General features: G+C 49.7%; 5 protein-coding genes across 5 annotated transcripts; 2 read left to right on the top strand and 3 right to left on the bottom strand.

Annotated features, from left to right (window-relative positions):
- Positions 1-477: 477 nt before the first annotated feature.
- On the bottom strand, positions 478-2,478 carry NECHADRAFT_90710 (uncharacterized protein; the record flags this gene model as incomplete). Its single annotated transcript, XM_003046326.1, has 6 exons — positions 478-1,257; positions 1,309-1,503; positions 1,553-1,717; positions 1,774-1,814; positions 1,889-2,174; positions 2,413-2,478. The coding sequence occupies 6 exons, from the start codon at positions 2,476-2,478 to the stop codon at positions 478-480; spliced, it is 1,533 nt and encodes a 510-aa protein (XP_003046372.1).
- A 1,297-nt stretch (positions 2,479-3,775) lies between these two features.
- Positions 3,776-4,489, top strand: NECHADRAFT_90711 (uncharacterized protein; the record flags this gene model as incomplete). The annotated part of the gene is made up of 2 exons (XM_003045754.1): positions 3,776-4,234; positions 4,328-4,489. 2 exons carry the CDS (start codon positions 3,776-3,778, stop codon positions 4,487-4,489), a joined length of 621 nt encoding a protein of 206 aa, XP_003045800.1.
- Positions 4,490-5,973: 1,484 nt separating this feature from the next.
- On the bottom strand, positions 5,974-6,843 carry NECHADRAFT_76025 (uncharacterized protein; the record flags this gene model as incomplete). Its single annotated transcript, XM_003046327.1, has 1 exon — positions 5,974-6,843. The coding sequence occupies one exon, from the start codon at positions 6,841-6,843 to the stop codon at positions 5,974-5,976; it is 870 nt and encodes a 289-aa protein (XP_003046373.1).
- Positions 6,844-7,886: 1,043 nt separating this feature from the next.
- On the bottom strand, positions 7,887-9,982 carry NECHADRAFT_76026 (uncharacterized protein; the record flags this gene model as incomplete). Its single annotated transcript, XM_003046328.1, has 3 exons — positions 7,887-9,517; positions 9,574-9,646; positions 9,707-9,982. The coding sequence occupies 3 exons, from the start codon at positions 9,980-9,982 to the stop codon at positions 7,887-7,889; spliced, it is 1,980 nt and encodes a 659-aa protein (XP_003046374.1).
- A 356-nt stretch (positions 9,983-10,338) lies between these two features.
- On the top strand, positions 10,339-14,037 carry NECHADRAFT_76027 (uncharacterized protein; the record flags this gene model as incomplete). Its single annotated transcript, XM_003045755.1, has 9 exons — positions 10,339-10,657; positions 10,690-10,786; positions 10,841-11,066; positions 11,123-11,182; positions 11,239-11,562; positions 11,613-11,772; positions 11,870-11,961; positions 11,997-12,664; positions 12,723-14,037. 9 exons carry the CDS (start codon positions 10,339-10,341, stop codon positions 14,035-14,037), a joined length of 3,261 nt encoding a protein of 1,086 aa, XP_003045801.1.
- Between the last annotated feature and the right edge of the window lie 674 nt (positions 14,038-14,711).

The following is a 14,711-nucleotide window of genomic DNA, read 5'->3' on the forward strand; positions in this document are numbered from 1 at the left end:
TGGCGCTTATAAACAATATCTCCAAAAGCAAGGAAGCTTGGACTTCATCCACCATTGACCAGACGATGTTCAAGCCTCTACCACGTGGTGGTGATACATGCGGCTAGCGACGCCACGACTGATTTCGGAAATTCTGATTGGTTGTATGCGCGTCCTCGAGGCGGATTTGGAAATGCTGGGGCTGGTGAAAGAAAACGCCTCGCCGTGGAGGTTCCTTCACCAGTTGCCGCTCCAAGCACGGGAGGCGAAACATATAGATATGCGATCTTCTTTCACCGCTATGGTATTTGTATGTACTAGTCTGTAACAGGTGTCGGGTAAAGGCAGGGCTAGGACAGGCATTGCTGCGCAGTATGTATGGTTTACGCAAGACACCTTTAAGGAATGAACAAAGAAAACAGTGGTTTTTTTAGTCTATCGCCCGCCATTTTGATTCAATTGGCACAAAATTCAAACAACACCATTCAAGATCATGCTCTAGTGCTGACCCGAAAGCTCCTTCTCAACCTGCTCCTTGACCAGCTCCCTCACGGCCTTCCAATCGTTGCTAACATCAGAAACACGCTTGGGCTTCTGGTCAAGACCGACGAACTCCTCAGGAAGAACCTTCTCCTCAAAGTTAAAGTCCTTCTCGTCCTTGAGAGCAAGCTCGACGGCGCCGGCGAACTTGGCGGGGTGGGCGGTAGAGAGAGAGATATGGGGAACGTTGGGTCCAGCTCGCTGCAGAGATCGAGTGGAAGCGGTGACACCGACCGAAGAGTGAGGGTCGAGGATGTATCCGACCTTCTCGTAAATCTCCTTGATAGTCTCGAGAGTCTGGGGGTCGCTGACTCTCTCGCTCTCGAAAGTCTTTCGTGCGCTGGTGAGGACATCCAGGTAGACGGGCCCGAAGCCTCCCTTAACCTTCAGGTCCTTGAGCCATGCGCTGACCTCCTGACCTGCTTGCTTTCGGTTAAACTCAACATCCATGCCAACGGTGGCGGCGAACTCGTAGGCGAGGAACCAGAGAAGTCGTTCGAAGTTGCTGGATACCAGAATATCCATAGCGGGGCTGAGAGTCTCCTTCACACCATCCTCATGAGCCTTGACTCCGTCAACCTCCAGACCGCCCTCAGCCTCGGCACCTCGGGCAACATGCTTCTCATATCGGCCGGTCTTCCAGAATCGATCGAGGATGTCATTCTCGTTAGTGGCAATGACAAGCTTGTCAACAGGAAGACCCATGCGGGTCGCGAAGTAACCAGCCAGAATATCGCCCTATTTGAACCTATGAGTTGAAATACTACCGGTCGTGGAAAGCGCACTCACAAAGTTTCCGGTTGGCACAACGAAGCGGACCTTGTCGCCGACCTTGAAATCGGGGTTCTGCTTCGCAAGAGTGAAGTATGAGTAGAAGTAGTAGACGATCTGGGCAAGGATTCGGGAAAAGTTGATCGAGTTGACGGCTCCAAGCTTCAGGTCCTTGTTCGTCTCGGGGTCGCTGAACAGAGCCTTGACGATGTCCTGCAGTAATGTCAGTGTCGGGTCTCGTCTCGGATCGCGTAATTCCTACTTGGCAGTCGTCGAAAGTGCCTGTCACGGCCAGGTTGTGAACGTTGGCGTCGGTGCAAGTTGTCATCTGAAGCTCCTGGATAGGGCTGACACGGCCCTTAGGATGTAGGATGGTTACTGACACATCCTTCTTGCCTCGAAGACCGTGAATAGCGGCAGATCCAGTCTAGAGAACTATTAGTATCTTTTTGATCACCAATCTCGAATATCGTAGTGACTCACATCGCCACTTGTCGCACCGACAACGGTCAGATGGTGTCTGTCTACTCGGTTGTCAGAATTTCCTGTTTTGGCCAGAATACACTCGGCATGCTGCCAAATATTTCAATTTGCGCACCTCGTCCTTCCTTGCCCTCGTTCTTTCGGGCCAGAAGATATTCGAAAAGGTTACCAAGGAATTGCAGGGCGCAATCCTTGAAGGAGTAGCTAGGTCCGTGGAAGAGCTCGAGGAGGTGGAGGTTGTCCTGAAGCTTGACCAAAGGAGTGACCTCCTTGGCACGGAATGTTGAGTAACTTCGCTCGATGATGGCCTTGAGGTCGTCGGCGGGGATTTCGCTGCGAGAGATGTAGAGGGAGAAGATCTGGAAAGCGAGGTCGGTGTAGGAGAGATCCTTCCAGCTTTCCTGGAGTCAATTGTTAGTCATTAGTCACTCAAAATCGGATCGCGAGCCATTGAGGGCCATGAAAAGACGTCGCGCAACGCAGAAAATGGCATACGTACCCAGTCCTTCGCAGCTGGGATCTCATGGGGCAGGAAAAGGCCGCCATCGGCAGCCAATCCCTTCAGGACAACGGTCTCGAAGGAGAGCTTGGAGAGGTCAGCAAAGTGCCAATGGCACACGGCGCGTCAAGGGAGCCTACACCATAGTCGCCGCCCCTCGTAGAGAGGTATACTTGTGACTCAGTATGCGTGGATTCGGATGCCATGATGTTTGCTTGGCTTGTTGCGTGGAAAAATCTTGGTGCCCCTCGTCGAGAAGAAGAGCCGGACTCGGCACCCCGCCGGCAGAAAGATGGTCCGGCCGAGATCGGAAGGATAGAGAAAAAGTGGTCAGGGGCACGGCCGAATAAGGTATGGTCCGTGTGCCGGAAGGTCCCGAGATTGATTAACTTTTGACTTGGAATTGTGCTTCAAAAGGTAAAGTTGAAGTGATGAATCTCTTCGAAAGGGATATTCAAAGATATAACTAGCAATATATGTGGTTTGGGTTCAAAAGACCGCGTTGTCGTATCAACAGTGGCAGGTTGAGTGACCGGAGCGTTTGCTTCAGAACGTGAGTCATGCGAATACGGCCACGCTGATTGGCCCAAACCCGTGTAAGCCAACGATGGCAATAGGGTAACCTTTAAGCAAACAGTGTTGTTAGACATGCAGGAATGTGAAACCCTGAAATCAAGTTTTTTCTATTTTCTCTTTTGGAGGTCTTTCTCTTGCTGCATCCTTATAACTCTATTCTTTGCTATGGCCCTAATGGCCGGCCTCTTTGCCATGAGAAGACAACAGGTAAGTATATACTTGTTTGACCGGTCCATTTAATCAAGTTCTTGCAACTAAAATTGTCATTTTATCCATAGAGGGTTAAAGACGGAAGGAGAAATGTTAGGCATGATTGAGTTACTCTTCTTCTCTGATAGTGAGGTATTTTAGCATTTCCCTGGAAAGTAGGCTATAATGCCCAGATTGATAAGATATCGCCCCATATCACTCATTTCGGATGATTCTCTCTAATAGTCATGCCTTTTAATCAAGAGTCTATAAATAAATAAACTCTATGTCGTCAGCTGTTCCAGACCATGCCCAACGCAGCCCTACAAGGCCGTATTAAAGCCCCTATTCTTCAATGTCGCATTAGATCCGGCGGTTTCCCTTTCTGGAGTCGTACGACGGCATGTTCGATTGGCGAGCCGAGCCATTCAAGACCGTTGGTGGTGCCAATACGTGACCCAAGCTCTGTTTATGTTGCGTTCTACGGCACAGCATGTGGGTTGTGTGGCTCAATTTCCGGCGATGCTACCTCCGCATCCTTCACTTGATTAAATTAAAACGTCATTGACTCACGCGGCCAAGTCTTGGAATCCTTGCTTCTCTGATCATAAAAGGGTTATTTAATCACGTTGGATTCCTGCTGTAATCTTTGGGCTTAGTCTGGAGGGATCTCGAGCACTCTCATTAGCAACACGATCGTTTATAAGTCACTCGTTTTTAAACAACATCAACATCAACATGATCCGACCGACTATTTCATCCGTCGTTCCGCTGCTTATGCTGGCCAAGCTTGCAGCAGGCATTGGCTGCAACACGCACAGTTTCACCACTTGCGACGATGGCATCGTCCACTGGTACGACCCTGAAGACGGTCAGATTTGCGACCCCCTCGACTGCGGTGGCGGTCGAGCTCCTCCCAAGAAGAACCCTGGTTGCGATGGATACACTGGAACCGAAGTTCGCACCGTCTCTTATCTCTCGTGCTGGAAGGACTTTGCCACCGTTGCAGAAGGTTTCACTTCTGCGGCGGAACCCACCACCGAGGCAGAAGTAGAGACTGAAACCGATACTCAGCCTGCTGAGACGGAGCCTAGTGAGTCGAGCCCTTCTACCACAACAGCAGTTGACTCTTCGACTGCAACATCCGCTGCTGCGACTACCTCCCCCGCCACCCTGTCGACACGAACGCAAACCTCTGTTGAGGATGAAACCGCTACCGAGGATGAAGCCTCTACCGCCGAGGCTGAAAAGACTACTGAGGGGTCATCGGCTTCAACTGCTGGCAACGAGGCTTCATCTGCTGAAAGCGAAGAATCTACGGCAGGAAACGCAGCTTCTACTGCCGAGAACGAGGCAACTACGCCAACAACCGCCCCCAATGCTGGCCAGGTTCTGCGAGGCTCGGTGATTACTGTTTTTGGGTTTGCAATCGGGGCCATCGTCTTTCTTTGAGAGGGAAATAGGTTTTAAGGTCGTCGTGAAGAAGGGGGCTACCCAATACGAATGGCCAAGTCCCGGTTGCCGGCAGACAATTCGGTCACCTTGAGAAGAGGAAATACTCATGTGCATAAGCTGCAGGCGATATTGGCAGCATTCTCCATGGTCATCAATTTGAGCTCTTATCCCATCAATTTATTGATCGCGATAATGCGCCACCTCATCCCAGTATAGACCAATCTCCTCGCGGTACACCCATCGTCGTGACCTTCCTATCCTTGATTTGCCATCGATCGACCCCCTCGGTAGAAACCTTGACAAGCTTGTCGTCAAATCTAGACACTGCGAAAAATGACTTTCCCCCTAGGAAATGTATTGCCCTACAGTAGGTTGTCGTTTCTGCTGATATGGCGTCGTTCATGTTTATGATCTGAGTCGTCAAGGCGTGTTGCGTATCGACATGCCCAATGGTGGTGCGAAGCCTATCGGTGTATGCTGTCAAGCCTGTCGTCACGCCGATCGGTTGCGGGTATTCCATGATGCAATCCTTGGTGAAGCAACGCTCGAGTGGTTGCCATTCTTTGGAATCAAATGCGATGCAGCAGAGCGCAATGGCATTTCGTATATATTCGTAATCGGAATTCGAATTCATCGCTTCAGGGCTGAGGGGATTGTAGAGTAGTCTTTGAAGCTCATGACGGGATGATATCTAATACCTTTGCCATCTTGATGTAGGCCAAAAATACGGAACTCATGACAAATCAGTGAGTGACCTGCTGGAGGATCCATCTTACTGATTTGCCGAGGGGACAGGCGGGTTCCTTTCGGTAACTGGCCGGTCAAATAACGTTATCGCTTACTCTAACCCCTGAAAAGGGATTGAATATTTAGAGTTTCCTTGGCATTCTCGGTCTATGGGCCGTCGGCTTTTTAGGTATTGTATTAGGGTTGGCAGGGGTGGTAAGTTATAATGGATATCTTCTGTAAGAATTCCGAGTGAACAAAATGATTAGTGATAGCCGCCAAATACAGCCCAAGGGACTATACAGTTCACACTGGTGCCAATGCCTCAGAGTCGTATGACCCCGACTATAACTGCCCTATTTGCTACAATTGGAGTGGTTGGCACTAAGTTGGAATCTGACACGTGGTAAATGGTGAATACGCGACAGAGGTGTAATCAGGTTTCCTTCTGCCGACGCGGATTTTCTCACATGAATTGAATGAGCCTGCCGAGGTAGACACTACGATGAATTGTAAGCACCAGGAGATGTAGACAAGCCAAGGCGGAAACATTATTAAAAAAAAACTCCTGTGATCACGTTTGGGCTTTTCCCTGTCTCCGATTATTCAGATCGATTACCTGTGCAGTCGCTCCGTGCCCAAGTTCAGTCCCAGGACGATGGAGAAATCCATGTCTGTTTCGTACTACTTATTGATAGACTGAGTAGAGGTTATAATTCGCAACCACCCGCAGAGTCTTTACTAGTTTGATGATTTCAAATGCGAGCTTCCTTCGAAACCATGAATGCTCCCATCGCGCTCAGCTTCACTACCCCAGGATTGAATCTATATGGGTAAAGTGCAACCATTTGCGAGACGATCTCAGCCATATCCTGAGGATCCCTCTCAAGGACTCGTTCAAAGTCTTCAATGTATCGTCTAGTCGCGGCGAGATGCCAGACACCGTCAATCTCTTCAGCCTGCTTGTGCCCCGGAACCACATAGACGGGATCTAAGGCCTCCACCTTTTCGATCGCCCGAATCCATTCAAGTCGCTTCGCCTTTGTATTTGCCTCCATGAGCATCTGATGAACTTGGCCGTAGACGACGTCTCCGCAAACTGCAAGCCTTAAATCCGGAACCCATAGAATGGTTGAGTCGTAAGTGTCTGTGTGCCCGCAGAGGATTGCCTGGAAAACCCATTGATCTTCAAGCTTGAACTTTAACCCTGAATCTTCGGCTAGTGCTTTTGCAAGCGTGAATGGTCGAGGAATCTGTCCAGGGAATCGGGTTTCCCATTGCTCTTGGAAGAATGACTCCTCGATCTGCTGTTCCATATGCTTGATCGTTGCCGCCGTGGCAAGAGGGATCGCTTTAGGATAGTATTTAAGGAGAATAGGGATGTTAAAAAAGTGGTCACCGTGGCCGTGAGTGATATAAATATAAGATAGCTTGCGGTTTGGAGCAATCGTATGAATCCATTTGACGAGATCCTCGTTTTGTTGAGTCGTAATGGGAGTATCCACAAGTACAGCCTCCTTTTCCGAATAAATCAGGGTACAGGAGATTGGGGACCAAACCGCCCCGGGACGGCTGGCAATAGGGATTGGGGCAGCGGTGTAGACGGCAGATCGTAAGGTAGGCATGCTGTTGGTGTTTGTTCTTCTCTAAAGTTGAATATACTACAACGACCGTTCCAAAATAGGGAGTAGTGATTGTCTTATATATCCTCGTTTACTCCTGTTGCAGCCGCCGCACGTCTCTCTCTGAAACCGATGACGTTGAGAGTCAAGGTTCGGAGTTGTTATGTGAGAACGCCCTGAATTCGTCACGGTGACCCGACTTTCTGGCCTTGCACTCGATGACAGGGCATCATCCTTCGCGAAAAGATGGTTCGGAATGTATTTGTGATCAGCCACCTCTCAAGTGGCCGCTCGACGACCGCGCACTCTCCCCTGCGGCTCTGCCTCGGCCGTTCGCTGGCACGAATTATTCCAAAAGTCCGACGGGAAGTTTCGATCATCTGTTTTTTTGCTCTGATGGACATGAGGCGGTGTGAAGGAACTACCAGGATTTCGCATAGTTTGAAACTTGATGGGGCTTCAATGATGATGTTACCGAAAACCGACAACCTCGGCTGTACCGACAAATTTCCAATCACAAACTGCTTGGGCTTGTGTTAAAATCATCTTCCATCCTTTTTTTTTTACGATGCCGAAGTGTGTTTTCTATTATACCGCGGGTTCTTTAACCACAGAAGAAAAATAGCAAATCGCCAAAGGAATGACTAAAATCTACTCTAGTGTTGGTCTACTACGCTTCTACTCTAACTGCCACTTCGTCGAGTTCTAGCCGGAAGCACTCACTACTGTTGCGATCTATTATGTTGCAAGGACGTTCGCAAACGACCAAGTTTAGCACTTTTTTTATGAAGGCTTTTGACGATGCGTGGCGTAGCCGGCATACTGGAGTGATTAATGCCACAGTTTTTATGTATTGGAAAACCCAATGTAAGCCCATGCGTTTTCTACCTCAAAGAAGGGGTCTCAGAGGTATCCATGAACGTGGCTATTGCACTGTTGCACACTTGGTGTCCATTGATCTTGCATAAAAGGGTCGATAATGTCTCTGCCTACGTACTTGCAAACGAAGCCTATCTGAGTCCACCACTTGCGTGTCAACTCGCACTCTAAATCAAGGTAATCTCGACCTCCTCCCCCTTCCAATTTTCAGAAAGTGCCCACCACTTTGGTACCTCCACTTCTGTTCCTGTTTCTGCCTCAAGGCATTTCCAGAATGGATGTCCAGAATATCGAAACATAAGAAGCCCTAGTCTCTCGTATTGCTTCTTCTCTTCGTCTACACACACAAGAGCAAGAGAAACGTAGTCCCTGCCTGAATGAATAACTCGCAAGCATTCTACGCTCTTGTCCGCACCGAAAGTGTTCTTTTGGTTTCTCAGATCGGGGCAGTAGAGTTCTCTGGAGTTGAGGACTTTTCGTATCACCCCAAGTGTGCTTGGAACGAGTACACCGCGCAATCTTAACTCGTTGGGTGGCGAGGATCTGTCAGTAATGTGCTGAATGAGAATAGTGTCTGGTGAATAATCCGTGATGAGATAACTGGTCCAATCCCAACCTGTATCTCCTTGGATAGACGCCCAGGACCAGGTTGGGAAGAGCCATTTCCCCGAGCTCCACCTTGTTTTGCCTTTGGGATCGGCCTGGATCGTCCTCGTAGGTTCTCCATAATCGTGATCTCCATAATCGTGAGCATCACTGTTCCAAAGAAGATCGAGTGCAAGGGAGTCAGTCCACAACCCAGCCAGACACTCAGAGTTCCTCAGGGGCTGCATGTACTTGGCGATGCCCTCGATAGCAACTAACTTGTCGGTGACATGAGTCAGGGAAGTGGAGGTATACTCCGTGATGATGTCGTACCATGTATTGATGAGCTTGGGGCGCGTAAAGTCGACTCGAGCATTTTCCGCCGAGGGCAACTTCTGAAAACCGGTGCTCACTCCCCTGAGGCGATCGAAACCCTCGCATTGGCAGACTTTGTGAGTCCTACATTGCCAGAGGAGCTCTTCTTTGCCGTAGAATAGCGTCCTTGGCGAGAGAAGGGATTCTTGCATTACCCAACCACGACGTAGTAACGGGAAAGATGTCGCGAAGTGCACGGTTTTCCTACACGCCTCAAAGTGATATCGGCCCTTGTCACTGTCGCCCTCCATCAGGACCTTGTCTCTCTTGAAGAATAGACCACCCGTGCAGTCAGAGGAATTCAAGCTCGCAAGCGTCAGATAGCAATTCTGATACACAGAGCACATTCTCCTAGCCTCATTTTCCCAGTCTTTTTGGTGTATTTGCTCATCCTGGGGTGTATCTTTACCATCATCATTTTGGATAATGCATAACGAGTCAATCCAGAGATAGCGAATGTTTAGACTCCTTGTTACTGTGACAGCATCTCGAAAAGTGCGTGGAAGCGCTTCATACGGGATGCCCTGTAGATATTGGGCTCGAGTGTGTGCCGTGAGTTTGGTGGGCATCAATGTCGGGTCTCCCCAACGGTGACTGAGCGTGACGTATTTTGCTCGCAAACCCTTTGTTTCAAGGATCTTTATCGTCTCGCTACCCCTCATTCCCACGTCAACCACTCTGGTAGGCAACAGAGGGTCATCTGTGGTAGCGCCACATCCCGGGTGCTCAGTAAGGCAAGTCTGAAGCTGGTCTTCGGTCCAAGAGTGGCTGGCCTGTGATGCTGTACTCTCGGGGTAAATTCTTTCTTTGCATGTTAAGCCCCATGGAAAAGGAGCGTCTGTAGTATGTTAAAACTTCGACCAGGGTACAGCTTGTCTGGCTCTCTCTGCTTACCAGATGCTTGGTGCAATCCTATGCTCCCAATATGGACGCTTGAATCCCGCATAGGCCAGAGCGCGAAGTAGTTCTGGCAAAGAGTTAAATAAACCTAGCTCCTTGAGTAACCAAGAATGTCTCTAAGACTTACATCGGCGAAGTTGAAGGCTATGGTAGATGCGTCCTCGAATTTGTAGAGGCCAGTGATGATTTCCTCCAGCATTTTGCATGTAACGCAACCGTCCCTTGATGAACGCAACAGGCTCGAGTAGCAATGGATGTTGCTAGTATCATCAAGCTGTAGGTATCTTGGGTTAAAGTCGCGGCATATGTTGCATTCAGGCCTGTCCCCTTCTGCCCAGTAATCGGCGGGGTCGTCGCTCCCAAAGGTATATTCTGAGCTGGGCGAGTCTGGAAGAGCCGACATCTTGACTAGATAAATATTTATCAAGAACCTTCAACTCTGTAGCTGACTTCTGAAGATACGTCTTAGAAGATGTTGGCATATTGTCAAGTTGTAAATCGTGATGCTCGATTCTAGGCCTCGCGTTAGTGGGATGAGGGGTGATGTGATGACCTACATACTGCTGCCTGGAATCTCCAGCCAATGAGTAACAAGATAGCTGACTCTGGGCATAGCTGAATTACCCTGTCATCTATCCAGCCTTGGTAGGTGTTCATGCAGCAACCTTTCCAAATACTACCTGTCTAGCTGTCCAGTTTCAGCTTAACTGCTACCAGTCCATGGCATCAAGGGACTTCCACATATGAATGGAGATCAAAATGACCAGGTTTCTATTCCTGACATGCCCCTCTCCTTGGCATCTTGGCTTCGCGGCTATGCTGAGCCCGTATTGGGTGACAGAGGGCCATGCTCACAAGTCAAATCAGGCTGTGGTTTCCGAGACCCTGATTCGCGTGAAAAGGCGATTTGCAACGCCACAAATATCCTCCTGCAGGCGCCTGACCGAAACAAAAGGCCGTCTTATTTTCAGCCGCTCTTCCCTCCCATCTCAAGATCTAAAATCCCTCATTTGTAACATTACTGTTGTTGAATGGAATAAATCTTTGATCCTACTCCTCGCCCCCCTTCCTCAGCATGGTATGAAAACCGAACTTGTCCAACAAGCCAAGCTTATACGAAACAGGCGGAAGCTGCTGATCCCCCAGTCCCCTCCATCGAACGGGAAGGGATCACAGTCCTATATGGCGACGAGAACAGCGAGGTTGAGTGAGTAATAACGCCCCCCCAAAGAACTCGCACTAACCACCATCTGATATTCAGCATCGTCATTCTGCATGGTCTGAATGGCCACCCACAGAGCACTTGGACCCATGACAGCAAGTTTTTCTGGCCATGGGAGCTCAAAAACAAGGTCAAGAATGCTCGTGTTATGGTCTTTGGGTACAATGCCGACGTGACTTCGTCTTTTGCCGATAACTTGATCCGCATCAGGGATATTGGCAGGATGCTGTTGAGTGATTTGGTTGTGGAAAGACAAGAAGATGAGGTATTTTGAGCCTTTCACCCTTTTCCTCTTCTGAACTCTAACTCACAGTGTGATAGGAACGGGAAAGACCCATAATCTTTATGGGCCACAGTCTTGGTGGCCTGGTCATCAAGCAGGTCAGTTCCGCAAGGGATCCAAGCAGACAGTATCACATTGCTAACGTCGATCTTAGGCTATCCTTCTTGCTTCCAAAGAGCTCCACAATCAAGAGAGCGACAAACGCCTCATCTATACCTCCACCAGGGGGTTGTTCTTCTTCGGAACTCCACACCTTGGTAGTAGAGCAGGAGAGGCCACTCGAGTGGCAGTCCTGAAAGCCATCGCGAAAGTAGCCTTTGTCAAGGTGCCGCCTAAGCTCGATTCGGCGCTAAAGTCGCATTCCGATGAGCTCAACGACTTGACCGACGACTTCAGGCGAACCGCTCTCTGGCTAGACCAGAAGCTCATCATCTACAGCTACTACGAATCTTTCGGAGATGGAGCTCTTGGCGATATTGTGAGTTCGGCTACATGACAACTGTGACCGAGGCTAATAGGGTCTCCTAGGTCGTTGACCCAGCGTCTGCACTTACCGGATATGACAAGGAGAACTCCCAACCGGTTCAAAGAAATCGCCAGGAAATGGTCAAGTTTTCCAGCAAGGACGATAGAGTCTTCAAAAATGTTTGCGGAAGCATCAAGGCTGTGATGAGGGCAGCATCATCAAGTGCGTAGTTTCATCAGACCCTTGCAGATCCTGATCCATAGCAATACAAATCTATTTCCTACATACTCAATAGTACAGCCACTAACCATATCTCTAGATGTTCCAGGGAGTGCGAAGGTGCCCAGTTACCCAGAGTTCTCCATGGAGACGGTCAAGACCTTTGTTCCTCGGAAAGGTCTCCTCAACGAGGTTCGTTCACAACTGACCCGCGAGTCGGAGGGCAGGCAGGCTGGGGCTCGGAAGGTTGGTATTTGGGGATTGGGGGGGCAGGCAAGTCACAGCTGGCCCGATCCTATTTGCAAGAGTACGGCAACAAGTATGATGCCACTTTCTGGATCCATGCCATCAGCCCTGCAGCCCTCGAGCGAAGTTTTCAAGACATTTACAGCACGCTGCCCAACCCCGTCCCGCTACCTCCAGATTCCCCCCCTGGGAAAGTTCGAGCTGCAGTGCTGAGGTGGTTCTTTCAAAACTCTGGCAATTGGCTTCTTTTGTTTGACGAAGCCGACGGCTTGAGCGAAAGGGACGACAATTTCATCCGAATATCCAACTACATCCCCAGAGGCAAAAATGTTCACGTCATAATTACCAGCCGAAGTTCCATGGCCAGAGACCTTTCCACGTATGATGGCATCGAAATCCGGACTCTTAAGCCCCCAGAAGCCGTGAAGCTTTTCCTAGCTTGTGCCAAGATCGAGGGAGCAACTGGAAAGATAAGGAAGCAGGCAGAGCTCATAGCCGAAGAATTAGGCCATCTGCCCCTGGCCCTTACCATCGCTGGTTCTTATGTGGCCCGGACACCAAGGCTCGCCTCAGACTTATCTGGGTATCTCAAGGAGCACCGAGAACGCAAAGAACTCCTACGACAAGAGCCTCAGCAGTTGATCGACATGTATGGACGGAGTCTGATGTCTACCTGGGAGGCCTCGTACATCGCCGTGCATAACCAGTTGCCGGACGCATGCCGCATCTTCAGTCTGCTCAGCTTTTTTTGGCAACGAAGCCATCTACCTTGATGTTTTGACTTGGGCATGGCCTCAGAGAGAAGACACCCACAGCAGTTGGTGCGAAGACCTTGAATTGAAGGTCGGAAGCGTAAATGACCTCGAGGAATGTTTCTCAATCCTGGAAAAATACCCCATGCTCCAACGGGACGCGACCACAGGAGCGTACTCGATGCACAGTTTGGTCCATGCCTGGGCTTTCAGCAGGATCGGGGTCAAAGAACCCGAAACTTTCAGCACGTACGCCAATTCGACCTGCAAAATTCTCTTCAAGTCAACTGCGAGGATGTTGAAACTTCTGAAAGAGGAAGACACTGGGAGCAACCGCCAGGTAGCTCTACAGCTCGTGCCCCATCTTAGGAACACATTACAGGTCCTCAAGAAGTTCTTAACCGACTCGACCGGTGATGATTTCAAGACCGATTTGTTCAGGGTTCAGCTGCTCCTCGGCGAGTTATTGTGCAGGCGCGAGTATTTATTTGTCCAAGAAATACGTCTCAAAAAGTCAGAAGCTAGTCTTGGCTACCAACACCCCCACACCATCGAAAATGCGGCGACGTACGGAAGGGATGTTGCAATTCTGATGGGTAATGCAGATGAAGGTATCAAGATTATACATGAGGCTGCAGAGAGAGCAAAGAAACTCGGAGACGAACATCCTACGGTAGCCATAGTGAATGCCAAACTGGACAACGTCGTCGAGCATCACTCCATGGAGACCGTTCTCGAAGAGGGAGTGCTAGAAATCCTGTCAAAGTGGCGAGACTGTCTGTCTAAGATGCAGCCGCTCCAACACACACTCGCCAATCAACAATCCATCAATAATAACAGAGTCAAAAAGGCGAAAATCCTGGTTCAGGAAGCGAGAGATGGTCCGCGACGTTTCCTGCCCCTTCGAGTACAGTATCTTGAGACTGTTCTCCAGATGCGTGCGGCGCTGGAGCGGCATATTCGCCTGGTATATTCCATAGTCCAAAGGGTAGAGGAAATCTTGGCGGATGAGGATCTCAGGTGGTATCAAGAGCACAGGACACTGTCGAGTGAAAGACTAAGTGCTCTCAGCCTGAAAGGTACTCTTAGGGGAATCGGCTTGGCGTGGGAAGGATTGTCCGTGGATCTCGACAAGATGGTGGTTCTGAGCAACGAACAGAGAGGAATATTGATGGAAATTATGGTCTTATCTAAGAAGATCAATGACCAGGTAGAAGGAAGGTCGCTGTGGGATGATCTCAAGGAGGCTGTCAGCGCCCTGGTTGGTTGAATCTGAGGAAACCTGGGTGGGAAGGCTACCGAGTTACCTCACAGTGTAATTTTCTTTCTGTTGGTCTCTACCTGAGTACTGGAGATAATGTGTGCGTCAAGCCCTTAACCATGGCCAACGTTTCCATAGACCCGGCACTGGCGAAAGGCAGATTCTGAGGCTCTTCAACGCGGCATGTTTGACAGCACGTTCAGCCCTGGATTACACTGACGTGAGCCATCAGCCAGTCGCTTGCACATCCCTGAAGCATTCTTTCCAGCCGCAGTAAGCAAGCGGAGTCTTGATTGGGCATTTGACCAGTCAAGCCAGGTAACCGACATGACCCCCTGTCGATTGCTGACGCCCAAACACCAGAAATCACACTTGAGGCGGCATAGTCTCGTCCATGATTGGTCAACGGATACCCTGCTCTGCTCAGCCCCGTTCAGCTCGCTGCGCGAACAGGCGTCTAGGGGGCATTGGCCAACGGGGTCGGCAGCTGTAATTACAAAGGGGTGTGTAACATGGGTGAGACGAGGCGAAGGTGGTGTTGGCCCTTCAACCTAAACATCCCCACCTCCAAGACTTTTCTTACCTTGAATACAACCTTTTTTCCTTTCGTCACTGGAATGTCACCGTTGACGCCAAACCTTGGCTCTATCTAAGTTTCTGAACTATGTCTTCCGAGACCGGCT

The sequence above is a fragment of the Fusarium vanettenii genome, assembly GCF_000151355.1.
Source record: "Fusarium vanettenii 77-13-4 chromosome 2 genomic scaffold NECHAsca_18_chr2_1_0, whole genome shotgun sequence".
Classification (NCBI taxonomy): domain Eukaryota; kingdom Fungi; phylum Ascomycota; class Sordariomycetes; order Hypocreales; family Nectriaceae; genus Fusarium; species Fusarium vanettenii.